General features: G+C 39.9%; 1 protein-coding gene across 5 annotated transcripts in view; it reads right to left on the bottom strand.

Moving 5' to 3' along the window:
• Positions 1-27,972, bottom strand: part of CTNNA3 (catenin alpha 3) — a 559,480-nt gene that overhangs the window by 253,075 nt on the left and 278,433 nt on the right. For all 5 annotated transcript variants that reach the window (XM_081190844.1, XM_081190843.1, XM_081190842.1 and 2 more), the window contains 2 exons: positions 8,523-8,603; positions 6,579-6,731 (listed from right to left, as the gene is read on the bottom strand). In XM_081190844.1, coding sequence (XP_081046970.1) covers positions 6,579-6,731; positions 8,523-8,603 — 234 coding nt within the window. The remainder of the gene's footprint in view (positions 1-6,578; positions 6,732-8,522; positions 8,604-27,972) is intronic.

The raw sequence follows: 27,972 nt of genomic DNA, 5'->3' as shown, positions 1-27,972 counted from the left end.
TGACAACTAGCGTTTCTGAAAATCCCTGTCTTCAACTTTCTGTTGGATTGCCTCACTTGTCTTTTGTGAATTATATTGTAATGGCACCAGCTTCAAACAATAACTATCTGAGTGACTGATTTGACTAGACAATTTGACGCTGACGTAAGTGAGACTACACTTTCAGGCCATTACTAGCTACAGATTTAGGTTTCACTTTGTTCTCCTCTTAAATTCTGAGAGAAGCATAAACTGCTATTCATACAGCTTGAGATTAAAATTAATTGGAGAGAATGATTTGACCACAGGGTCTCCTAGAGCCAGGATAGGCTACTTCTCTTAAAGAGAAGAAAAGTGCTGAAAGGAGGAGCCATGTAGGGAAAGAGTTAGTACCTTCCATACAAGTACCCTTTTGTGTTTTAAATTGCAGCCCCACATACAGTGTTAGATTTTATTGGGCAGACTCTTTAGTGCCCATTTTACCCATGACAAGAGTCCACTAAATCTCCATTACTGCCCCATACACATAATCAGCTGTAGGAAACTTGTATGGTTTTACAGAAATATGATAAATTCAAATATATTTAAGTTTGGCTCCTTAACAGCCAAGATACATAAACAACAAAAATAACAGTGTTTCCTCTATAATTCTGAGTATTCAGTGCTATTCCAAATAGATTTCTGGCAGGCTGAAAGGGGATATTTGTTTATATGATACAACTCTATCCATTTCCCCCCGCCCTCATTTCTAATAGTGTTGGATACTAAAAGATTATTTATTTTTGCATACACAGGGCTGCAATCAAAGACAAATTTACCTGAACATAAGCCTCTGTGGATTCAATAAGAGCTCAAAGCAGAGACTTCTGAGCAGGCGTGCACAGGATTGCATTGTAAATCTGTTAATTTGTGTGTCAAATATCCCCTTGTATGACTGCTTTCTTGGGAGTATTTTACATATGATATACTACTAACTTGACAGATGCAATATAGCTGCTATCTAATTAATTTCCTGGAGAGCCAAGCACTACTATTTATTGAAAATGCACTCAGCATCGTTAATCATGCTGTTTCTCAGAAATGCATGTAAGTACTTGGGAACCACATCATGAAACTTTTAAATAAGAATTTCTTATAGCTGTCCCTTTTTTTCATTACATGTATCCAATAATAGGATGATAACTCTCAAAACCAGAAAGTAATAATGGGAGCACCAGAAGCAGTTAAATTATAATAATTAATATCACTAAAAGGAAATGGAAGCATTTATGCATACCTAAATGAGCATAAGAATTTCTCTGAATCCAGTGTTAGTAGGATTAAAACAGCCCTCAGCTACGTATATGCTTGTTACACTCAATGGTAATATTATATTAAAATGAAGGAAGCAATTACCTTAAAAGGAAAACTCTAAAATTACACATATAAGTATTATTCAATCTCAATTCCCCCCCCACACACAAACCCACCTGACAGCAGAGGACCCTCAGCTAGAGATGGGGAAGAGATTCAGTTCAGTTTGCCTTTAAAGGCAAACCTGCCTAATTCACAATTCCCAAAACAATATGGGAATTGAAATGCGGTCTCACTTTCAAATTTGCACTTCTCCAAATTTTGCAATTCAGTTCCCCAGCCAAGTAATGTGAACAAAAATGTATATACTAGGGTAAAGTGTACATTAAAATGCATATATTACTGGAAAGGGCTAATATATTATATATTAGTAAAACTGAATACAAAGATGTATATATTCAGAGAAATTCACACTAAAACACTGATTTTCTTGAGGATTTTTTAAAAAATTAAAATAAAATAAAATGCGGAGAATTGCAATATTTTTATTGGTACTTTTTAATCTTCCTGTTACCAATTTTTAAACTCAGATTTATGCTGCAAGCTCCCCAAACACCTAGGTTATAAGATGGTCTATACGTGCTGCAGATAAATATATAAATCTTTAGCAGATGCCTGTTTCTGTTATAACATGTGATATAGCATTAGGAGAAGGAAGATAAGAATACAGTCTTCCTAATTTTAGCTGGAAGTAGGGATCCAGAAATGTGTGTAAAACATAAACAAAAATTGCACAGATGCAAAAAAAGTGAGAAGCTACAGTGTTTGCCAAGGAGCTAGCTTATTATATGCAGCTTATTATTAAAGAAAATTTAAACATGCACATGAAAGCATTTGTTCTCAAAGAGAAGAAAGATGAGGAGGAAAGAGAAGAAAGCACTTCACAGATTTTCAAAGAAATTAGGAAAAAATGCTGTTTATGTTTTGAGGTTACAAACCTTGACAGTGCTTCTAATAATGCTTCCAAGTCACTAAATTCTGCAGAGAGGTGCATTTTTACAACTTTAGGATGCATAATGTAAAGCTAAGTTTTCAAGCGCGCGTGCACACACACACTTAAAAGCACCATTGTTCAGAGCAAGGAGGGGGAAGCTGTGGCCCCAGCCAGAATGGTCAGTGCTCAGGGCTGATGGGAGTTGTAGTCCAACAACAGCTGGAGAGCCATAGGTTTCTCTAGCGATTAGAGGCACTCTTTTGAGAAAATGGATTTTGTCCAAGGCATTCAAATTCCTTAAACAGAAAACAGTCAAGGCTGATACTTCAAGCCTACACATACCAAACCATGGTAGGTAAAGGTAAAGGTACCCCTGCCCGTACGGGCCAGTCTTGCCAGACTCTAGGGTTGTGTGCTCATCTCACTCTATAGGCCGGGAGCCAGCGCTGTCCGCAGACACTTCCGGGTCACGTGGCCAGCGTGACAAGCTGCATCTGGCGAGCCAGCGCAGTACACAGAACACCGTTTACCTTCCCACTGGTAAGCAGTCCCTATTCATCTACTTGCACCCAGAGGTGCTTTCGAACTGCTAGGTTGGCAGGCGCTGGGACCGAACGACGGGAGCGCACCCCGCCGCGGGGATTCGAACCGCCAACCATGCGATCGGCAAGTCCTAGGCGTTGAGGCTTTTACCCACAGTGCCACCCGCGTCCCCATGGTAGCTGCATTTGTTATTATTCGTAAATCACCCATCCTATACAAATTCGCATGTATGTTAGTATGGATCACCTCTCCCCATAAGAACCTGCCCGGATCCTGCAATCAGAGTCTTTGTGTGCCTCCTCCATGAGAGGTCCAGAGGGTGGCAATATGAGAACAGTGGCTTCCCATCTGCGGAATGCTCTCTCCAGGGAGGTTCAGGTGAAAATGTTCCTTTTCAACCAGGCTTTTGGCTGATTAACCTTCTATGTCCTTTTAAATGTGTTTGTGGGATGGGGGCTATTGTTTTTGCTTTTTCTTCTTGCTTTTTTTTCTTTTTTTCTTTTTTTTCTTTCTTTTTTTTCTTCTTGCTTTTTATGTATTTTGTGTTTTTATATTGAAATTTCATGCTGCAAACAGCCCTGAGATCTTCAAGAAGTGGCCCTGGAAGGAGTATGTTGGGGGGGGGGAGCTTTTCCCACACAGTCGGCCCATACAATTATCAACCAGCAGGTGGGTTGGTTGATCTTGGATACATACCCAGTGCCTTCGTCAAAACCAGTTTACATCTGTAATCAATAAGTTGTGGCCTATTTCATCCCAATACAGACGTCCACTGTCTCATTTAACATGGTTCACCCCTTTCACTAGGTGGCATGCCTCTTGCAGGCATATAATATAGAGTTATAGCCAGTTTACTAAGACAGTGTAGGGCAGACTATTGCAGGGTGAATAGTGAGTAGTTATTTTTGTGATTTTAAGTTGTTTTAAACTGTTTTTAATATTGTGACCGCCCTGGTTGGATCTGCTGATTATAAGGGTGAAAGTTTTATCCCAGTGACCAGTAGAGTGATTAAAGCCAAAATTGTATCACAGATAAAATTTCTGGAGCACTTACTTGGTTTCCATGCTTTTAAATGCACATGGAAGGAGCTCAACCCTATTTTCTTTTGGTTTATATTTGGCATTCCTAGACGTGTTACTGGTGCTGCTCTTAATTTGGACGCTGGTCTAAATTCTTTGAGCTAATGGATCTAGTCCATTAAATTTTGGCTCTGTTGCTATCTTCTGCTTACTCCCAGTTCCTTTGTATTCCAGGAAATGATAGACAAGTCTGCCTGGATGAAGAAACTGTTGCAAAACTTGTGTCAGTTGAACTTCTGTCTTCTTATTTATTATCTGCCAAATAGAGAGCAATGGATATCGATTCGCACCAGAGGTCTTGTTCTACCCCAGTCACTGGATTTGCGGGGTTCTAGTTCTAAGAATGGGATGCCTAATCTGAAATGGATATCTGCTCTTAAAGCTTTTTCTCTGGCATATTTAATACCTTACACTTAAAACTTTTTAATATAGCAAAATTCCCATAAATCACAGATACTGCCCTTGTAATAATGAAGAGGTGGATTCTACACCACATGTTCTTTTTACATATAGTTTTTATCAGGAGGCAAGATAAACTCTTATATATATCATTACATAATAATAAGATGATAATAAGAGTATCTGTTGATCTTTTTTCTTTTTGGAGGACTTAAAAAAAATGGTAATCAAATTACAAAATTTCCAACCATTGCAATTTCCTTTTGATTTTCCATGCTTGTTTCCTTATGTTCTTCTCTTTTAACAATATTATGTATTGTAAATTCTGTGACCAAACACAAATGAAGTGTTTGGTGGACTGTGAATAAATTATATTTGTATTTGCTTGTTTTAGTTGTGTATTTATTTATTCCAGCCTGCACCGAGGGTTCCTTTTGGAGCTCAAAGTCAGAATAAAATGTCTTTTGCAAATGGGCGTGGGTGGGTGGGTGAGTGTGAATGTTACATTGTTCAATGTAAATGAAATACTTGTGAAAAAAGTGAGTAATTGAGCCTGAATTTCTATTGTAAGAGGAAGTGTAGAATTGCATAGACAATGTCATCCAGCAGCCACTTTAGCATCTGTTTAATTCTTTTTTCATCTGTAGATGAGGCAAAGCTTATTACTGTGTTTGTGAAACAATTTGTTTAGCAGAATATCTCACTAGAAGTCACAGAGGCAACTCTAAGGAATTCAAAGCCCACCTGTAACTTTTCAAATTATAGCAGTGTTGCCTCTTTCCAAAGAAAGATGAGCAAAACGCAGTAGTATTTATGATGGATATGTCACACGTCTACCTTCTTCAAACATTTATCGCAGAACACACAAAGGTGCCTGTTGGTACACACGGGGCTCACTCCACCCCTGGACAATATAATAATAATAATAATAATAATAATAATAATAATAATAATAATAATAATAATTTATTATTTATATCCCGCCCATCTGGCTGGGTTTCCCCAGCCACTCTGGGCGGCTTCCAAAAGAATATTAAAATACTATGATACATCAAACATTAAAAGCTTCCCTAAACAGGGCTGCCTTCAGATGTCTTCTAAAAGTCTGGTAGTTGTTGTTCTCTTTGACATCTGGTGGGAGAGCGTTCCACAGGGAGGGCGCCACTACCGAGAAGGCCCTTGCATGCACCAGCAACACTTCCCAAGACACCATATGATTGGCTGAGACTGGAGAGGGTTGCTTCACTGTGTGAAGTGTTTCTAGCAGGGAGATGGGAATCTTATTGAGGGTTTCTATTCCCATGTTGAAAATTCTTCCTATAATGAACTGCCCAGTTCACTCAGTCAATTGCACATCAGCTTAGTGGTGTTACCAGCATGTGCAACATCATCCAGGAGCTAAGCTACTCCCAAGTTTTCCTGCCACACTTTCACATGTCCTCCAGTGCAGAAAGACTGCAGCATCCAGAATAGCAAATAATTTATCAGATTAGTCTCTTCTAAATTCAATGGCATGCACACACACCACTTGACAATAATTTCCACGATTTCTTGATTCTGATTGTGAAAGTGAAGAGCACATGTTCTTGAGTTCTCTTGCATGGGTTCAGTTCAGACCAGGCTTCAGTAAGGTTGGGGGTGGAGTGAGGCAAAGGCAGCCTGCAGCTAGAAAAGGCAGTTCTATTTGCTCAAAACAGCAAGGTAAGCAAACCTAGAAACTTTTATAGGTGCCAAGGAATTAGCCTGCTAAGCTGAAGAAAACAGAGAGAGGTGGAGTATAAGAGAACTTCAGATTCAATCATACGAGTATATGTTTCATGGGACGCAGTGGGTGGCTTTCTCCCTACCCCTTCCTGAGCTACTATTTGGCACCTGATTACAGTTAGCAGATGTCAGGATTCTAATAAAAAACAAAGTAGATCCTGCAAATGCAAAGTCTGTTCACTCCTGTACACTATCCACATGTGAAAGAATATGCTTATATGAATCTCTCTTAATAATTAGACAGTAAGTACCTAACATTATTTTAAAGACTCTAGGACTATTCAAAACACCCACAGAAGATTCCAATAATAGCTACAAGAAAAACAACAGTATGGTACAAACACTTCCACATGAACAAACATGGAGCAGGGCCATATAAAAATATGTATAATAGGGAAAACCAAAAATATGCTGCTGTGAACATAGTCACTAATGCAGTCACTGTACTTTCCTAGGTGACAAAAATACAAAGCGATTACTGAAAGCTAAGGTTACATCAGGTCCACTGCACTACCAACAAACTCACCTCAATAAGCCTGCACGTATGTTCTTTAAATATAGCAGCATATTCCATTATTTCCTTTTCTCTTCCATTTTTGGCAGCTTCAGTGAGCACAAGAAGTGGAACAGTTGTGTCCAAGAAGGAGTCTGAGATATGATCAATGATAGCTTTGCGGAGCTGGGAAAAGAAAGCACCATTAATTAAATCATTTATCATGGTATTTCGTGTGTGTTATGCTATGCAATAAATGTACTCTGCAAATAAGAAACCTTGGGTTGTATCCAATGCTCTGTGCACATAGTTTTTGCTAATGCAATGGGACTCCCATTTCCTCTCCCCCACCCCATGCCCCCATCTAAGCTGCTCTGGACCCACCAAGTCCTCCACTCCTGCTTTATGTCAGAACTGACTACTAACACAATCAACTGGGTTAAATTATTCACTGTGAAATATGACTCTTGCTCTTCCTTATCAGTACATGTAAAAATACTAAATGTAATGCAAAATGAAACAATGTGCTTTCAAAATTATTTAAAAGAGAAGGGATCTTTATTGATTAGTCATGTACATAGAATGGAAGATGGCAGGATCCCCAAGGATGTGCTTTATGGGTAGCTGGCCTCAGGCACCAGGCCAACTCTGTGTTATAAAGATGTCTACAAACATGACATGAAGGCTGGCAACATTAACCCCACCATGTGAGAATCCCTTACTGATGACTTCAGTGCCTGGAGACAAACATTCAGGTCATGTATCCACAGCAGCAATGAGTGGAGAAATGACCACTGGAAATGACCGCTGGGAGGAGCTCAGAGAGAAGAAACACAATGGGGCACCTGTAACAGCGAAACTGGATGCCTTCATCTGCCCCAGTTGCAATAATAAAACAGGTCTCTCTTGTATTTGTCTCTATGGCCACAGCAGGCGCTGTAACTCTCCAATTGTTTGACTTTACCCCCGAAGGTGCACTTTTCTATTGTCTTTCTAGAAAGATGGATACCAACAATTTCAAAGAACAATCTCAGATTTAAGAGTGTATTTTTCAGCCTCCTGTTACAAATGCTTGGGGAGAGTATCACTTTTTCTAGTGCCTAGTAGAACTTAGTGAATTTCACCTTGTAAGTTGATTTTCACAGTACTTGGTACCTAAATGTTCCTGGATATGAACAGTAAAATGTATGTGTACAGATCTGCACACTCAATGTTATAATCACACATGTACAACATACAGTATAAGATGAATACACAAACTGGTTCTCTGTCGCCTTTGGCACCCAACATAAATTATTTGCCTATCAACCTGCCTTTTTCCATCACATAATCAATTTAATATTCTTATACTAAGCATAGATTAGGAACAGGATTCTGTCTGGGTTTGTGGGGGTATAAATAAGACTATTATATTCCAGCAAGACTATACTAGATTATGGCTGTTAGTTTTAATTTTATTTTAATGCACTGTGTAAAGATGTTTTTAAAATGTATTGTGTAAGGATGCTTTTAAACAACCTCCAGTATGGAAAGAATCATTTTCACAGAAGAAAGCTGTTATTCTGTTTTCCATCCTTTCTCTCAAAACAGACATTGCTGTGCAGGAGGGGCTGACCAGATCCAGATCTGCTTAGCTTTCAGCAATGCTGCTTCGTCATGTGCCTTTGCCCTAGGACTATTTAATCTCTCACTCTTATATAATGGAATCTGTCATCCAAGGAACTGACTAAGCCCACACCTTCAAGCAATAAAGCAACATTAGGTGTTCTCAGACCACTCACTGGACCCTTGAATACATATTTCTAAATCTTGGACTTTTGGTGTTTCCACTGTTCCAAACCTGCATCCCTAATCTCCATCTGCATTTCTTAAAGAAAAGTGTGTAAAATAAAACAAAAGCATGTCATAATTATTATTTTATGTTATAACTGCTTGCAGAACTATCTATTTAACATACTTTTTCCCTGAGGAGATTACCTGCCTGCGGAGGTCTCTTGTTTTCTTGCACATATTATCTATTGCAATATTCAAGGCATTGCTCCTTTCTTTTTTGTCAGCCTGGAAAAAAAACAGCAAAAAAGAAAATTTTGAGCATACAAAGCTAGTATGTTTAACATCTTAATAAAAGCAACAAAGAGTCCCATGGCACCTTAAAGACTAGCATTTCTCACTACCATAATTTCTCTTTAGAAAATAATATATTCAATCTACTTTAGTAAATTATATTTTTGAACATAACAAAAGGTACAAAAGTACTGTGTTCAACAAGGGTGGTTTGTTCATTCAGGCCACATGTACTTGCAATAAATATATGCTTCTGGTTTCAAGGATTTCCAATCAACTTACATTCATATTGATCTAGTATATCCAGGCTAACCGTAACATACATTCATATGGGCACTGCTCAACCCCTTGCACATTTCCCTGCTTAGGGGCTCCATTAGAATATATATATTTTTTCATAGGATAATTAATTACAGTAGAGTTAAATAAAGAAATAGCTCAAAACTTCCACAAGTTAAAAATAACTATGTAATGCATAAGTACTATTTATTTTATTTATTAAATTTGAATGCCAATTTTCATCCATAGATCTCAAGGTAGTTCACAACATAAAAATACAAGGTAAAAAAACCCTCAAAACATAAAATAAAAACAAGAAAAACACAAACCAGTAACCCCCCTCCAACAACACATTTAGAAGGGTCTCATATATTAATCGGCCAAACGCTTGGTTGAAGAGGACTGTTTTCACCTGACGCCTAAAGGTGTATAATGCAGGTGCCAGCCAAACCTCCCTGGAGAAAACATTCCACAAATGGAAAGCCACTGCAAAAAGGTTGTCTACAAAAAGCAAACCTAACATCTCTGACATTACCTTAAGAAAATACCAGGGTAGGGGTGCGGGGTGGGGCGCGTGCTCAGTTGTGACTGATACGTCAAGCTTGTAATCAGAGATGATGATTTTACCCACCAGAAAACTGTAAAGGCTGTCCTTGAAGGAAAACCACTACAGCAGTCCTTCTGAAATCTGGCAGGATTCATTTCCTCCAGAGAGTCTAACCTGGCAGCAAATTTCACCCAATTCTGCCAAACATCAAATTTATGGAGGTTTCTGTGGTGGGGCAAATTTTAAAGGCGCCCAGCACAGAAAAAGATCCTCTGCCTGTAACCTGACAGGCCTTATCCATTCTGGAGGTGCTACTGTGCCTGCAAATTTCAACCATGTAAATCCTACCTCCAACACCCACTAACTTCCCTGTCCCCCACCCCCCATACAGACATACCCAACTCATTCTTACAACCTTAACTATGTCTTGCAAAATGAAAAAGTACAGATACTTTTATTTCCCAGTAATAGTGAATTTTGGGAAATGTTGGCAGAAGAAGCCTAATTTTTTTCCAAATCAGATTCGGCCTAAAACTGACAGGCTGTTTTCTGAAGCACTAAATCAGGATCCAATCCAAACCCTCCAGTCTGCTTATACCCCTAAAACTGAGCTTCAAATCACCACTGAGACAAGAAGCAAACCCTGTAATTTTGAGCAAGTCACTATTTCTCAGTCTTGTGATGGTGTTATAAGGTTCAGAAGCCTAGGAAACTCCTCCGCAGAAGGGGAGTGTAGAAATGTTATAAGTAATTAAGGCACATTAAGATCAATCAATGGCACTGGGGGGAAAAAGATTTTTTCAGGGCTGGGCCTATCATTAGGCAGAGTGAGACTGCTGCCTCTGGCTGCTGATTTTGGTGTTGTGAAATGGCAACAAATTGGTAAATTATTAAATGTATTACTGTTAGATTTTTTGCTGCCAGGGAGAGGGAGAGGTGCTTGTTGGATTTTTTTGCCTGAGGTGCCAAAATAACTTGACCAATTTTGGGTATTATGCACCTTGAATTTTGAAGAGGGCAGATTTGCTGCTCTGCTTCGGGCAGCAAAATGTCTTGGGCCAACTCCACTTAAAATGTTTACAGGTCTACATGCTGAAAATAATCAGAGTTCTGCAATAACTGCACAGTTCAGCAGTGACTAGAAGGAATAATTCACTCACTGTGTTTCCAATGGGAAAAACTATTCAGGCTCACTTAAGACATTTTCGTGCATCTGCAGAAGTCTCACCATTTTGACAGTTTACAATTTTCACAGAGACTGGGTGATCAAAGAAGCTTCTATGGACATATTGAGCTGAAGCTTCATGTAGCAACAGTGAAAAGAAGCTTCAGGACATTTCATCCCTTTCCTCACCAGTTCTAATATGAATTCCCGGATTAAGTACCCAAGTAAATAATAGAAGTTGTGCAACCTTTAGCAACACCACACAAAACTAGAATGAAAACTTTTCATTTGTTTCATTAAAATATTGCATGCACTGAAAGTATTAGAATGCAAAAACAATACTGCAAGTTTGCTGTTCAGGCTACAGAACAGCAGTGGGCGAGCTAGATTTCATTTGATCGTCAGTCCTTTGACATGGTGAAAAAGTAAGTGTATGTAATCTACTCTAAATGCATATGATGTCTGAGAACCTAGAAGCAAAGACTCCACCTGACCAAGGGGACTGTTCATACGTAAAAACTCTGGCAGCCTTTACAAAGCCAACAGAATGGTATCGTAGTATAGTAAACCAAGATTAACTGTCATAATTTTTTTGCCCGGAAACCCTTAAACAAGGGAATGGAGAACTTTTTTTAGCCTAAGGGCAAACTCCAAGAGCTGCATGCCAGGGGTGGATCGGCCAGAGGGGGAAGTAATTTGAGCAATAGAGGGCATGCTTATCTTTCCACCATAGCCCAAGCAAAACGTCTCTCCATTCTCTATCCAGCAAGCACTATCACAGTTCAAAGACACATTCCAGCTAGGCATAAATAATGGAGGGTGCAGGGCAGTGCTAGTAAGTGAGGGTGGCAAGGAAAGGGAGTCTGGCCTAGGGAGAACCCCAAAGGTCAAATAGGCCTGAGGAGTCACTAAGTCTCCCTGAGTGTCGAGTTCTATCCCCCTGCCTCAAAAAGAGCTCATTAAGCAGATTACATTTTTGCTAGAAGACTATCTCAACCAGAATTCCCCATGGCAAAGCAGCTGATTGTCCCAGTATTTTCATCCTACCTCTTCTTTGACCCTATAGTTTGCTTCCAGTTTTGCTACGGCTCTGCTCTGGGAATGAAAGAGTCGTCCTGCTCTTGAATAAGATCAGTGAAGAGTTTTCTGCCTTGCAAAATCCAGTGGGAGTGAACTGGACTGTTCTTATCCACATAATTGCAGAAAACTCATGGTTAGGATTGGAAACACGATTAACTATGGCTACAACGCTGCTTACTGGGAAGTAAATTCCATTGAACTAATGGGATCTGTTTACAAGTTAAACATCTCTATTGTAAATATTCTCCCCTGCCTTTGTGCATACAAGGCTATACAACATGCTTAGAACTGCATCACTCATTGTTATTTTTTGCAGAAGGTTTCTCCTGTAAATGTTACTTTAGGCAGTGCTGATAACACTGCAAGCAAAGTATGTCTCTCAATCCCTTGGTTAACTATACATTTAGAACAATTTGTCCAAATAAATTACTTGTCTCAGCACCTTACTGTAAGAAAACTTATCTTAATTAAATATCTCAAGAGCATCTGTGTTAGTCTGATGTAGCAAAAGCAAAAACAAAAAACAAATAATCCTATGCCACCTTTAAAAAATGTCCCAATAAATCAGTTCACCTTTAAATGTTCTGTTCTACATTTTCTTCATTGGATATTATAATGTTTGTAATCAGTTGACTGTCAGGCCTGATTTTTTTTAACCAAGGTGTTCAGATCAAAAATAAAATCAACATTTTCCTATTAATCCAAACAAAAAGGAAACAGTTTGGGGATTGACATCTTTCATAAAATGGAAACACCAGAAAATGTGGATAAAGTAAAAATACTGACTTTTGCCTCACAACCAGGGCCTAGTCACATGTCACGTGCATGTGTGCACACACACACATACACACAAACAAACAAGAATGTGGCTGCCTCAGGAAAATACTAATTTTATTAAATTTTTAATGTCAAGCTTATATTTTTAGGGTTTTTTCCCCTAATTCCCATCTTGCTCCTTAATTTTGACAAGAAGCAAGTTCCCCTCCACCAACCCACATTTGGAGTTACCAAAAATAGGAACAATGTAAAATTTATCATTATTCACATCATTATACATATGATTGAGATACACACACACACACACACGTCCATGTATATCCCAGGTTGCCTCAAGTAATCAACACATAGAACAATGCATATAACTGTATAAAAATATGTATGTATTAATATACATAATATACATATGTAGAGATAATATTATGCTGCACAAATATTGTACCACATGCAGCTTGACTATTTATTTGCATTATATGCATAATAAAGATTTCTTATGTATAATTTAGTATAAAATTGGTCAGGCGTTCTAAAAATAACAAATACACAAGCAGGTTACATATAAGTGGCCACTCAGTACAAGAGGTGGTTTAATACTGCCAAGTTCTGAGTATAAATTCATTTAAAACAGATTCCTCTTCCACTCACACCGAGTTCCAGCACAGATGGTTGTGCAACTGCCCCGGGCACATAAAGGGTTACTTAGCATTCCACCATAGCCCCTTATGTAGACAGAATATTTAGAAGAGCACATCAAATTCCACCCTTTGTGCTTAGGCTACCATTTTGATTTCAGAAACTGAAACCACAAAGAGTACAGTGGTACCTTGGTATACAACCATAATCCGTTCCAGAGGTCTGGTTGTAAACCAAAACAGGTTGTAACCCAAGGCGCACTTTCACCAATGGGGCCTCCCCCCAAAAAATTGGTTGTAATCCAAAAAAATAAAAAATGGGTTGCAATCCAAAAAAAGGGACACGCACTTCCGGGTTTGACGTGGTTGTAATCCAAAATGGTTGTAATCCAAAGTGGTTGCAAACCAAAGTACCACTGTACTGCACTCTTACATATAAAAGCAAAATTACAAATTCACCAAGGGTGAAGGCCTTGGACTCCGCAGATGGTGGGGGTCTGTTTGACAAGGGCCTGATCTGTGAGGCATTATCTACATTTTGCTGATTCCTTCCTCTCATTTATGCCTAAAATCTGATTGGAGCGGATTATTGCATATCTCAGGATCACAAAGCTTAATTTCCCTCAGCAACTCTAGAAGAATCCTTATTTTAAGAGTCCTGGAATTATACCAGAGACAGCACAGCTCCTTTCCAGTTTCCACTCAAAGTTGTGCGTAAAGCCGTGCTCAGCCTCTGGGTGATAACCTGTGCATTAGTATCAGTTTATCAACAAATTCAAAATCACCACAGGTGCTGGTTAGTGAAACTAGAAAATGAGAATAGAGTTCATACACTTGCTTGGTCAGTGTGTCCTGTATAAGATATATTGCTGTGTTTACATTTGACATATCCATGACCCTCTGTGCTTTTACAAATGAAAGTGTCCGCCTACCCACTGTGCCAATGTTTCGTCTATGCTATTCCATGGTGATTGTCCTGATGAATTCTCAGAGCCATCTGTTTCCCTGTGGTTTCATATTCCTTTGATAGAGGCAATAATAACAAAAAAAAACCCTCTAACTAATACTACTTGCTCTATGTTCAGACTGCCTGCCAATGTTCCACATGTGTATACTCTTAACCTCCTTGTTCTCTGCAATATTAATGCTAGTAGCAATATCCAGTGAATGAGGAAGCACAGACTTTATTCAGTGTCTCCCATGGTTTCCCTCTGGGGCACTTTCCCCCTGTTGATTCTTCAATGCTCTTAAAAAAGGATCTGTACCTTCCCCCATTCCATCCTCAGACAACAGGCAGAGTCAGATGGGGCTGTAGGATGGTGTGGAGGCAGGTTTTGTAATTGAAAAGCTGAGCTTGGAAGAAATGCTGTATTTTCTTAGTCTTTCCCCCCAGCTATCTCTCCCCCTTCACATACTCAAAGTCCAATGCAATTCCTCAGTCCCCTACTGTCCTCCCATAGGGGGGCGAGGAGCAGGAAATCTCTTCTAAACCTACTTTTTAAACACTTAAGGTGAAAACAAATAAATGGTACACAATTTTTGTTCATTGTTTACATCCTTACCAGGAGCCAATTTACCTCGAAATAATGACTTGGTCTCCTGAGAGGCTGGTATGCCAAGAATGATATGATTCACACTGTACAATTCAATGAAGCAGCATTTTGCACTGTCAACTTGCTCACCCACTGTTGTTTGCAATGCCCAGTGTATCTCATGTTAAAAGTGAGATACACCCTAAGCTGGAATTTGTTAATATATTTTTGGCCGTGACTCTGGAGCTGTCCAATAGAAGACGATTTTCCAATATGGGATGATTTTACTTGGTTTCTCCTGCCACCATAGAAATAGAAAATGTGAAACTAGCTATTGTTATTGTTTGTTACTATGTATTTTTGTGTGTTTATATTATAAACTGCCCTGGGGTCCTTGGATGAAGGGTGATATATAAATTTAATAAGTAATAATAATAATAATAAAGTGGAAAACAAAGAACATGGTACAGCCAAGCAGGTTTTAATGGCTGTTTACCAACACACCAAAGTAGGATTAGCCAGCCTCTCATCCACATGCTAGGCTCCTTTGCATCTTTTCCATATCTGATCAAGTTTATATTAACATTTGCCCTTGGCAGTCAGTTGGTTGTCCATAATGACAGAACCAGCCTTGCTTCAGAAAATCATAAAATGCTTTGAGAGATCTATGTTATGTTTGATGGACACTGTTTCATATCTATATCTAAATCTATACATCTGAAGTTACACATTAGCTGGAGATTACTATTTTCCAGAGTGCCAAAAATAGAGCATGAAATACTTGGTTGCTCTGAATGTATGCATACATTTCTTATTCTTTTTTAAAAGGAAAATGCTTTATTGAGTTTTCAAAACAAATAATACAAACAGAACCGCCAACACCTTTCCATAAAAAACAAGGGGAATTATTCTTAACTGGAAATGTGGGTTGAAGTGTCATCAGTGTGCAGATGAAATCCAGCTCTCTCCCTCCTTTTCAGCAAATCCAAGAGAGACAGTGGGTGCACTGATTTAGTGTGTGGGTGTGGTTAATGGTCTGAATGGGGGCCAATAAATATTCTCAATTCAGGCAAGGCACAGGTACTGCTAATGGGTGGCTTGTCTGCCCAGCTAAGCAGCCACAAGCAAAGTTCGCAAACCAAGCAGCAGCATGAAAATCCTCTTCCTTTTGCTCCTTCTGGCTTGTAAGAACAGGCCACAATGCATCCTAAATTTGGCTTGAAAGATCACAAGTTGCACACACCTATTTAAAATAGATAGGTGGTGTTGTATTTTTAGATGGACACAGGCCCAGAGATTGCTCTGAGTAACAGAGCATGGCCAGAATTTTACCACGACGCAACAATTAAGAATAGAGCATTGGCTTCTCAGATATTCTCCACACAACTGTAATCACACTGGGGGGAAAGCAGAGCTGCACTTATGGGCCCTATCTCAATGTCTCCTGCTGGCCCCAGCACCTCTGCCAGCCACATGTCTGGAAAGAGGAGCCTACTGTACACAGATAGGCTCTCCCCATGATCAGGAACGCTTATTGCAAAGAGTTTCTGACCATAGTGTTAGGGCTAGACCAGCTCACAAGGTTTACAACTGGGAGGGGCATGGAAAGGGCTCAGATTAACTAGTGTTCATGTTGGTACCTCTTAAATAGCTGCCACTGACCGACCAACCTCTTCAGTTATTCCCAACTGTGAAAGCTGAGTGTGAAAACTGTATTCTCTAAAGCCAGGTATAAGAAACATCAGGCCTGGGGAAAGAATGCAGTCGTCCTGGCCTCTCTATCTGGGGTTAGAGACCCTCCCTAGGCCACACCCCATTCCCAGGACACATCCCTCACTGACCCTGTTCTACACAATCTTCTTGTGTTTTTGCCTGGTTGGAATGTATCCATGACCTATGATAATGCATCTTGCTTGTCTTTATATGTGGGGATGTGTAGGAACCTCCGATGTGCATGGCTGGAATGCAAGCTACTGCAGAAAGTAGGAGTAATATCTGTTGCTCTGCCCTCTCTGCCCAAGCCACTTTATTTTTTACTCTGGCCCACGAGGGTATGCAGGCTTTGGCTGAAAAAGGTCACCCACCCACAACTTAAAGCCAATGACTAAATGTTTCTGATATATGTATGTCATTGAAATATTACTATTGTTAGCTAGAATGTATTCTCAGTACTGATAGCGTCTGAAACTAGTTCCTATGGAAAAACAAGCATGGTAGAGACTGACTGAACAGAATTTGAATCATCCCTACACAATGTTGTCTAGGGGGATATGGGCTCTTTTGGGGGTTTTCAACATGTGGATTGGGATGGCAACAAACTTAAAAAGGTAAAGGTACCCCTGACCGTTAGGACCAGTCATGGACAACATCTTGCTCTATAGTCCAAGGGAGCCGGTGTTTGTCCGCAGACAGCTTCCGGGTCATGTGGTCAGCATGACTAAGCCACTTCTGGCAAACCAGAGCAGCACATGGAAACACCGTTTATCCTCCCACCAGAGCGGTACCTATTTATCTACTTGCACTTTGACGTGCTTTCGAACTGCTAGGTGGGCAGGAGCTGGGACCAAACAACAGGCACTCACCCCGTCACGGGGATTCAAACTGCTAACCTTCTGATCGGCAAGCCCTAGTGTCTGTGGTTTAGACCACAGCGCCACCCACGTCCCATAAATAAACTTATGTATCCATAAATCTTGACTATATTTTATTATTTAGATTTTTTATTTCAAAAATAATTGAACCTTCTCAGTGGCAGGGGAAGAGGTTGTGGAGAAACCGGAAAATGAGTTAAATATAACAGTCCATCAAAGTGAGAAGGGGAGTTTGCATGGAATTGCACACAAGCTGGAAACTATAGTATTCTACTGACTATTTTATATAGCAGGGATTCAAAGAATCTTGAATGGGATCAAGAAATCTTGGCTTTGTGAGCATGGTTCTCTAAAGTTCCCTGCAGGAATTCTCTATTTTTTTTAACCCCAGGAAAGAGCAGCACATCTGAACAAATTAAAAGAAAGTTGTACTTCTGGAATGTAGAGTTCCTGGAAGATGATGGCACAGTTCAGAGACTTCACCAAATGCTTGCTCTCTGCAAAATTCTCTGAAACCCAGGCAAAGGTTTTTATCAAGTCTTCCCTCAGAAGAAGAAAAAAATCAGTTCTCATTTCCTGTGAAGGATCTTTTCGTGATTCAAGAAACTCATACAGATAACCCTTCATGTACAGTAATACAGGCATTTGATTATTTTCAGATGGAAAGGGCTAAGGATATTCTTAGTTCCCTGCTACACTGAATATTTCCATTTTGAGCTTGGACAAGTAGCATGCACCAGTCTTGTAACCACAACTGGTCTATGGATGCACGCTTGAGGCAAAAGCCACATCCTTGCTTCCAATTTCTTCATTAGCCTAAGAAGCCAGGCTGTATAATGGAAGACTGGATTCATCAGGGTCTCTTTAGCTCTAGGAATAATCAACTAGAAGAATCCACAGATATGGCATATTACCAAGATGGCCCAGTCTGTGTACTGGATATAATGCCAATGTGCTCAGGCTGCCAGCCAATCTAGCTGAGGGCTTCTGAGATCTATTTCAATTTACTAAAGCTCATTATTGCTGCCTAATCATAATTCCTTGTACAAAAAAATATTTATGTCTGTATAATGCATCAGAAAATGTACAAACAGTCTAGGAAGCTCACTTAAATCAACCCACATAAAAGTTTCACACATATAACTACCGTTAATAATGCGAAAGTGTTGAAAGGTATGAAAACCATACCTGACAATTTTGTTTACAACCATTTTTTTCAATCTGTTTTGTATGTCAAAACAAAATGACAAATTTCCTAGCCAGCTTTGTCATGGACTCTTCAGATATTGCAGTTAAAGTATCATTACATCATCATTGTCGGCCCCTCTCAGGGCCCTAGAAGAAGACCAAATAATAATAACAACAAATGAAAACATATAGAGATCCCTCTCAAGGTAAAACAAAATAATTCTGAAACTGGAATTTACCAGTTGCTGGAAATTGTGCGCAGGCAGGGTGCTGTTGTGCTCATGTCCTACTTGCATTTGTGTGGCCACTGTGAGAGCAGAATGCCAGACTAGATGGGCCACTGGCCTGATCCAGCAGGCTCATCTTGTGTTCTTACCAAACAAACGGATGTGCCAAAGAAAGGGTTCGGGATCCCAATATGCCTAAAAACTGTAGATGGCAAATGATAACAACTGAAAGGATCCTACTATAAAAAGCAGTACTTGTCTGTTCCTGGCAAGTCCATGCAAAATGCAGACTCAAAACACAAAGAAGAAACAAAATCGTTCCCCTCATCTCTGAAGCCTACATTGTGTTTCTGCAGATGGATGGGAATGGAGTATTTTCTTTATGTATCACCCTTTCCCCTCCACTATCTTTATGGATCCTGCAGTTGCGACTTGGCAAGAGCTGAAAGGATTTTGCTCACAAAATGTGGTTTATCGTTACAGGAACAAGCCACAGTGAGCTTCAAACAAATATGAATATTTACATTTCAAATTTCATCTTTCAAATCAGATTGTTAAAACACATTCACATACTTATTTATTCTTTGTTATATTTTCATCCCACCCTTCTACTAAGGAGCTTGGTGTGGTGTGCATGGATTTCCCACCACCATTTTGTTTATAACATCTCTGTGAGGTAGGTTAGGCCACAAGACAATTGCAGGCCTAAACATCCATTAAGAGCAAAAATGGATGTGTTGTGTGAGACAGGTGGTGCATAGCCATGAATTTGATCAGAGTTTTGGCACTGGTCCAGTTCCCTTGCAAAGCAGTTTGTGGCAACTTTGATCAGAAACCGGCAAGTAAGGAGAAGACTGAGCACCTGTTCCTGCTATCTCCTTTTTCTGATCAAATTCAGTCTCCATTTGCTGTGTGGAAGTAAAAGCAAAACAAAAAATGTCAGGGCACATTACCCACTTTAGAATCTCACTTGGCCCTAAGCTTTATGGCTAAAAGGGGATTTGATTCCAAGTCTCCCCAGTTCAAATCTAAATCATTGTCGATACTCAGTCCAGCTCTAGAATTGATTGTACTAATTAGGTGCCTAAGAAGAGGGGCTGTTAAAAGACTTTTGTTTTAGTATAAATCAGATTTACTACAGGTAACAAAACTTATTCTGAGAATCTAAGGCTAGGGAAAGTAGAAGCCTTATGGATTATTTTTCAATACATACATACCAGAATTGTGATAAAAAGCGATGATTATGCTTCTGGAGGAGTTAAGAGATAGAGCCTGCAATCTGGCTGAGAATATGAGCACAGATCTCCATTACTGTCTTGCATTTGCGACAGCTGTTTTCACTCTGTTGATGTTTTTTCTGTTAATAGCCATCATTACTCAGAGCAATAACAGCCAATGTGTGCAAACTGCAAATCTAAACAGACTTGAGACAATCATCTCCCCTCCAACAGAAAAATACGTCTTTCTTGATAACTTGGAAGCTGTGGACCTTTTTGACTATGCTTCATACCAGTTACATCATTTCGCCGAGAAATGCAGCTCTTACCATGTTATTATCGGTTGATAGCAGACAAGATACCCAGACATGTGCAATGTATATAAAAGTGATATATTGGGAACAAACTCGGTTCACTGAAGAAACCATCATTCCCTCTAATAGCAAACTTGGATAGTTGAGTGCCCATCAGTTTGAAAGTAAAATGGAGCCACCCAAAAATAAATAATTGGGGTTTGTTTTTGTTTGGTTTTTTACATATTTCCTGAGGTCTCCCAAGATAAACAAAAGTATACAAATGTGCAAATTAAAAAGAATAGAGATGCCCTATGAATGCCCAGAATTTATAAAATGTTAATAGTAGCTGACACTAGCAAAGGAGGGAGAAAAGGGAGGTGCCTAATGAAACAAGACTTTTCAAGAAGTTGAGGACTGTGTAGGTCTATCAGTCTATCGTTAAGAACAGTTGAACCATGAGTGTCAGTTGAAGGGCAAACCCCAACCCCAATGAAAAATGGGTGGCAGAGGTAGAAGGGCAAGTGGCCTACTCAGTGCTATTTTTCTAGGGAAAATGGTACCATAACTCACCATGAACACATCCTTGTTCTCAAGGTGGTTTAAAAATTTAAAGTACTAAAACAAATAAAGCAAAGTTGGCCCTATGCGGGGGGGGGGGGGATTCAACCAAAGCAATTATTGATATTGTATTTGCCTGCCTCTCTTACTCTCTGCTTTCTTCCCACACAGCAAATGGTGTCAGTTGCCCCAAGAGAGTGTGTGATACATACCCTGAGCAGGGCCAACCCTTCCATGAGGCAGATTGAGGCACCTGCTTTGGGCAGCAGATTCTGAGGGGTAGCAGAGAGGTGTACATGTGCTACGTGCCTCGCCCTACACACCCTGAAGCTAGTTTGCTGGTTCAGGTAAGGGGAGGATGTTGCCTTGTCACAAGGGATGAAATCAAAATCAACAGATAGTCCAGCCAACTCCTGAATGTGGAAGGAATAGGGGGCACCATCTTGTCTGCCTCAGGAAGCAAAAGGTTTCAGGCTGGCCCTGACTATGAGGATAACACCACTTGTATGACACAATAATGTTTCAAAACTCAGCTCCTGCTACATTGACTTATTTCATTTTGTTTATTAGAAATTCATTCAGTCAACCATTTTGTCACAATCAAGTGGGAGAACACCCAGTGTACATATCCACTGTAACCTGCCAACCTAGCAGTTCGAAAGCACATCAAAGTGCAAGTAGATAAATAGGTACCACTCCAGGGGGAAGGTAAACGGTGTTTCCGTGTGCTGCTCTGGTTCGCCAGAAGCGGCTTAGTCATGCTGGCCACATGACCTAGAAGCTGTCTGCGGACAAACGCCGGCTCCCTTGACCAGTAAAGCGAGATGAGCGCTGCAACCCCAGAGTCGTCCGCGACTGGACTTAATGGTCAGGGGTCCCTTTACTTTTACTTTTACCTTAACCTTGAATTATAGGCATTTTCAGCATGGTGACAACCATGACATATATAATACACAGCCATTTCCATGGTGTGTGCATCTTCTGGTGGAGTATCCACAGTGGAAGAGGAGAGTTGCATTATTAATGTAAAATGCATACAGTTCAAAAAGTGAAGATAATACATATTTGTGTCATTCTTCTAATCTATAATGTTGTATATGATACTTTATAGATGACACAGTACATTATATGCCACAGAGAGGGGAGTGTGTCCAACTGAGGCACATTAGTTCTTCCAATTCTGCAGTTTCCTGGGGTGGGATATCACACTAGTATATGATCTCAGGAATTCGCCTAGCCCTAGTTCTTGCTAGAACCCATGAGCTCTTCCTATGATGATGAAATCTCATCTAAATCTGGCTCTGGGTGCTGGCAGGTCCTGACATGATACAGTTTTAGCTTCTATAGGACAGAAGTATACAGTGGACCGTGCCTCCATTTTCCTTTTGCTCCCAGTAAAAAAAACAATGCAAGGATTAGACTATTGCAAGTTTTAACGAGTGTTAAAGAGGAGTCCAGTAGGCATACTTTCTACATAGTATTTTCATTTATAGTGTAGAATTTTACTGAGTATAGAACAGCAAAGGTTCCCAGTGGGGGAAAATTGTAGTATGTGTTAATGAATATCAACAATAAATGAAAACCTACCATAGAGAAAGGGATGTAATAAAAAACAAAAACAAAGGGCATAGACTCTGGAGACAGTTTCACTTAATTAACTTATGCAAACATATATGTTTACTGTTTGTACATATTTTCAACACTAAGGATAATTTAATTTGGGAGTGTTTAGAAATGAAACAAAGGGAGTGAGGGGCTGCAGGGTAAGAAAAAGAAAACAGGGTTAAATAAATTTCACCTTCAGATAATCACTTGAAAAGTGCATTAAGTAAAAGATATCTGTTATATCCTGAAGTAATCACCAAGTGTCACAGGCCTATGGGCACTCCAAATGTACACTTACAGTATCTTGAAAAAAGTACACATTACACGGGGGCAAACCAGGGTTTGCTACTGAGCATAAAATCAAGAGAGAGCTGCAGCCAGTCACATGTCCCTGAGAAGTATATGTGTGAAATATATATTTGCAAACATGTGTTTGTCACATTCACACTTTATGTATTTTAGCTGCACACTTTTAAAACTTTGGTGTGTGCCTAAAATAGTAAGTGTAAATTGGCTCTTGATTATATCTGGAAAAAACCGTATATTCAGGATATAATTTTATTATCTCTATTCTTCCAATGTATGCTATACCAACATACCTGCAGAAGTTCTTGCTCTCATGGGGCACCCACTGCTTATCCCAGCTCACTAACTAGTAGCTGAAATAGCCCATCTTTGACACTTTATATTCTCATTTAAAAAATGTCAACCTAAATATGTCGATGTCACAGTACAGGTTTCTGATCTCTACAGTTATTCTTATTCCAGTACATATACAAAAAACAAGCATGTTGGTGCAAGCCGAAGTTTAAAATGTTTAACAGCAATTAATAACAATGGGTGCCTAGTAAGTTCATGTCCTATTCTTAGGAAATGCTCAACCCTCTTGAATTAAGTTGGTTGAAATGGAACACCTTGGAATGTAAAACAAAGGCACCTTAGAACTAAAGCACTCATTGGCCTGGTTCAGATGAATCAAGGTCATCATTGCAACAAACCACAGTTTGCTGCCACATGAAAAAGTGACAAGGTGGACCACTTCCTTATTCTCTCTCCCCTCCCCTTCCCTGCTCTTCTTCCCCATCTAGCTGCAAAGAAAAGTTAGTGGATTTTAAAACCACAGCTTCCTGTGATAATCTGATCCTTATCTGGACTCTCTGTAGGGAGTCCTGAAAGCTACCATTTCCCAATTCAAATATCATCGGAAACTATGGTTTAAGCAATCAGGAAGAATCCTTGCAGCCAAGCACACAAGAGAAAGGGAAAATGAAACTAAGCATTGTGTGGAGGAAGTGAATACAGAGAGGGTTTTCACCCTCTCTCATAATGCTCAAACTACGAGCCAAAAAACATGTTCACATAGCACAGAGTTAAATCTATGAATTTGCTATCACAAGATGTAGAGATAGCCACAAATGTAGATGGCTATAAAAGGGGTTTAGACAAACCCATAGTTGCTTGGCCCTCCAGATGTTTTGGGACTACAATTCCCATCATCCCTGACCACTGGTCCTGTTAGCTAGGGATGATGGGAGCTGTAATCCCAAAACATCTGGACGGCAAAGTTTCACCATGCCTGCCATAGAGGATAAGGCTATTAATGGCTACTAGCTACTTCCACTGTTGAAGGGAGAATGCCCTTCAATACCAGTTGTTGGGAATCACAAGTGGGGGAGAGTAGAACTGTACTGAGGTTCTCCTTGCAGGTTCCTCATGGGCATTTGGTTGGTCATAGAGAGAACAGGATAATAGACTAGATAGGCCTTTGGTAGGATCCAGCAGGGCTTGTCTCATGTGCTTAAAAGAAAGAGGGAGGGAGGGCTCAAGCTCATTGTCACTCTGGAACACAGCATCACTTGGTGCAGCATCCTTGTTACATGTAGCCATTATCAACTTCTAGATTAGAAAAGACAAGTCAATTGTTCAAAACATAAATTAACAGAGATGGAGAACTGTACAGTCCTAAAATGGAAGAAAGTCCCAGTGCACATATGATTGCAGCCTGAGCACTAAAACATTATGGAACTCATAGGACAGAGCCATGCAGATCTGCATGGCAACACAGCCCTAAAAATAGAAAACTTTATAGACACTGAGATCCCTGATAAACAATGGCCATATATTTATAAATATGGCTCATATACTGTGTTTCTATAAGCTCTCTATATAATAAGGTGTTTTTTAGCTCCTTGTCCCTGCCAGATCTAAAAGGATTTATCCTACATATTCAAATTAACAATGGTAATGTGAAATGGTAGGTGTTGTAAAATCAAGTCATATTGCCAGTGGCGTAGCGTGGGTTGTCAGCACCCAGGGCAAGGCAAGTAATTTGTGCCCCCTAACCCCTAACCTGCCGCTGCTGCCAGCTTCTTCTTGCTGCTGCCTGGTCTGGTCTGGCGTGGTTCTCTCCCGCGCTCAGCGCTGCGCTGGGCGGCCGCTGCACTGTCACTCCCCCAGATAGTCCCTCGCTCTCTCTCCGCACCACACGCCTGGCACCCCCCCCCCCTCCACAGTGGGCGGCGACCCGGCAGCTCGGATCGGATTCGCACAGCCAGCACTGCAGTGAGAGAGAGTGAGTGAGCCAGGTAGGGGCAGAGAGCTGAGAGTGCGAGCGCCCCCCCCCCAGATGTTGCGCCCGGTGCGGCTGGCCCCCCTGCACCCCCCACGCTACGCCACTGCATATTGCATACATTTCTGTAGTATATTAGGAAAAATGTTGGAATGCACAAATGAATTCACCCCTTGAGAGTTGTTAACTTAGACATTAATATGCTTTGAGGGAATTTAATAACTACAGCAAAACTGACCACTTTCTTAAAACAAGAAAGCGAACATAGTGCCGCTGAGAAGATATGGCTAATTAATATTGGGACCCTAATGGAGTTGAACAAACTTAACTCTTAAATGGTTGTATAACAATGAAGCTTTTTAACAGAATTGTAATGTTCTGTGACCATAGCATAAAATGTGAGCTATCAATGAGGGCCTGAGACAAATGGAATTATTTCTATTCTGATACTAGATGAGGTAAAATTGGAAAAATAAGGCGTATCAAATACATGTAAAATTGAATCAACCCTTAAATATTTTTGTTGGTACAACTCTAGGGAGGTACTATGATGCCAAAGGCTCAGAAAGTCCACATGAAGGATTTCCTTAGTTATTAACTGTAATTATGGCCTGCTTTACCCCATGAGATCAGGACAGGTAATAACAGTAAGCTAGCAACTCTACCCTATCCGTGTCCAACCATACCAGTTTAAATAAAATGTTTTATGTTGCCGAAAAGAGCTTCATAGTCTAAAAACAGCACCTTGCATTGCACCCAGAAGCTAACTGACAACCAGTGCTCAACAGCCAAATAACTTATTGCCTTTGCTTCATCCTCCCCAAAGACTTAAGGGGGGGGGGTAGTGCTTTGCATCAGCTGACAATTATGGGTAATTTTCAAGAGCAGTCCCAGGAAGGAAACTTTGAAGTATTATATACAATAACATGGCCTGTGAGCCTGCCCTCAAATGAAGAGGCTGTTTCTTTCAGATGTTAATCCACCTAACAACATGGATGGAGGTCTCTTGCTGCATAACTCTCAGGCCACTGCACAGCGCTCTGGCAAGAGTCAAAATAAATGTAACTTAGTCTGCCACTAAGTTAAAAACAAGGCATTAAAAAGCTGAGAGCAGAACAGGTCCAAGAGAAAAAGCCAGATTACTTACACAGACAACTATCTGGGCTATGCTAGGAATAAAGGGACAATTGTCTAACAAGATCTAGTAAGATAAAACTGACCCTTGCTTCTGGGTTTTGACCTCAACTGTCTTGCTTTCCTACCTTGTTTTCTCTCTAAATCTTTTATTCATTAAATAAATGATTATGGTAACATTAATACATTTAAGAAAATATATCCATAGTACTTTGCATGCAACTGCAGTAACCAACACTTGTAATGTATTTGTATATATGACAAGTAATGTATATGTTTTACACACGCACGCACGCGCGCACACACACAACTTTCAAGTACTGGTTAGTGTGGCTATATAGAGATTTATATTGTTTTATATGTGCATTTATAATGCTTTAAAATATTTGTGAAGTCTAAATGATATGCTTCCACATGTGTGACACACAGAAAGATAGTGCCTGCTGTGTTCTGTGATCAGGTCCTAGACTTAGAGAAAACATACACATACCACCATGTCAAATTTGGCCTTTAATACCTACCCCTGCTCTAAGTGGGATAAATCTAAATAAGAAAAGCCATCAAAAGCCACAGACTTCTAATGGGACGATACTACTGTAGAATGAATGGAAGAGATTTCTTGTTAAAACAACATACTTTTCCATGTGTCTAAGAGAAAGTTTTTGAGAAACAATGGGAGCTTATATAAGCAAGGAGTCTTGAGGTAGTACAGTTCTGTGGCAGACTTCATTATCTGTGCCTCTAGAATAAAGTCTTTGAAATTATCCCAATCCAAAAGATCTCCCTAAATATGGACAGTTTAGAATACACTTTTCTGGGAGGGCTGTGAAACTTCTGGATACTAGAAGGTGAAGACAAAGTAAGGCAAAACTAAAAAGATCCTACACTAGATGGAAGGAGGAGCAAAGAGCAGTGTGTTTGTGACACTGGTGATAAATAATATGAAAAGATGAGTTGATCTGGACTTCATTTTAAAAAAAATACAAACAAGTAAATAATATCAAGTAAAAAACTACAACAATGAAATACATGCATAAAATAAAGGTCACCCAGTCTCCCAGAGAGAACAAACAATATGCAATCTGAACTGACCACAAATGAGATAATTATTTTATATTCCACTCAAAAGCTGCTGTCATTCAGAGGTGTTCTAATCAGATAACCTTCCTCTGCTCCCTAAACCATTTTCTGCTTTTCCAATTTTCTCAGAAAAGGACAATCTTGCTTCAGGTCACTGAAATCTGACTTACTATACAATAGGAAGGATGCATCTATCTTACTTCAGCTCCATGCCAGCTTCCCCACTGTTTACTACTAGTGCCTTTAACACAAGGCTGGATGTGTATCAGGATGAAAACAGGAACAGGAGAGTGTTTATTTAAACCCACAAATAGCAGTCTACTTAATTGAGAGGGGCTGGGGCTGGTGAGTGGGCTTGCACGTTCCTATGACCCTTGTGAGCAAACCTGTCGGAAGTCCCCATAAGCAGATGACAAAATGGAAGAAAGACTTATGCAAAATAAACCAATCGCAACAGAATGGAAAATACCACATTACAAGTGCGAATGGATGTCAGAATAGACTAAGGCACTTTCACACATCCCTGCTTCTACAAATTATTTAAGATTGCCTGTGAGAGGTGCACACAAACTACACAGGTGTCCTTTGGAAGGGAGAGCTTCACTCCTAACTGTCATACACGGACACCACAATCCTTCCGGCAGTTTCCATATGATCTGCATTAAGTGGAATCCTTAAGGCTGAAGAAAACAACCAAACATGCATAGATAATTAATAGATCTGTCATCTTTAGTCATCATCTTACTCTAGTTGGGAATGAGAAGCAACATCCTATGGGAAGTGTATGTTGCCACCGGCTAACTAATTGTTAGATACTGTGACTAAAAAAAAGCACTACATTTGTTAGAGTTACTGTCAAACCATGGAAGACAAAAGGAATGCTAAA

Source organism: Podarcis bocagei, assembly GCF_964188305.1.
Source record: "Podarcis bocagei genome assembly, chromosome: 4".
NCBI classification, from domain to species: domain Eukaryota; kingdom Metazoa; phylum Chordata; class Lepidosauria; order Squamata; family Lacertidae; genus Podarcis; species Podarcis bocagei.
Note: the sequence above shows the minus strand (reverse complement) of the source record. Positions and strands in the feature narration are given on the sequence as shown.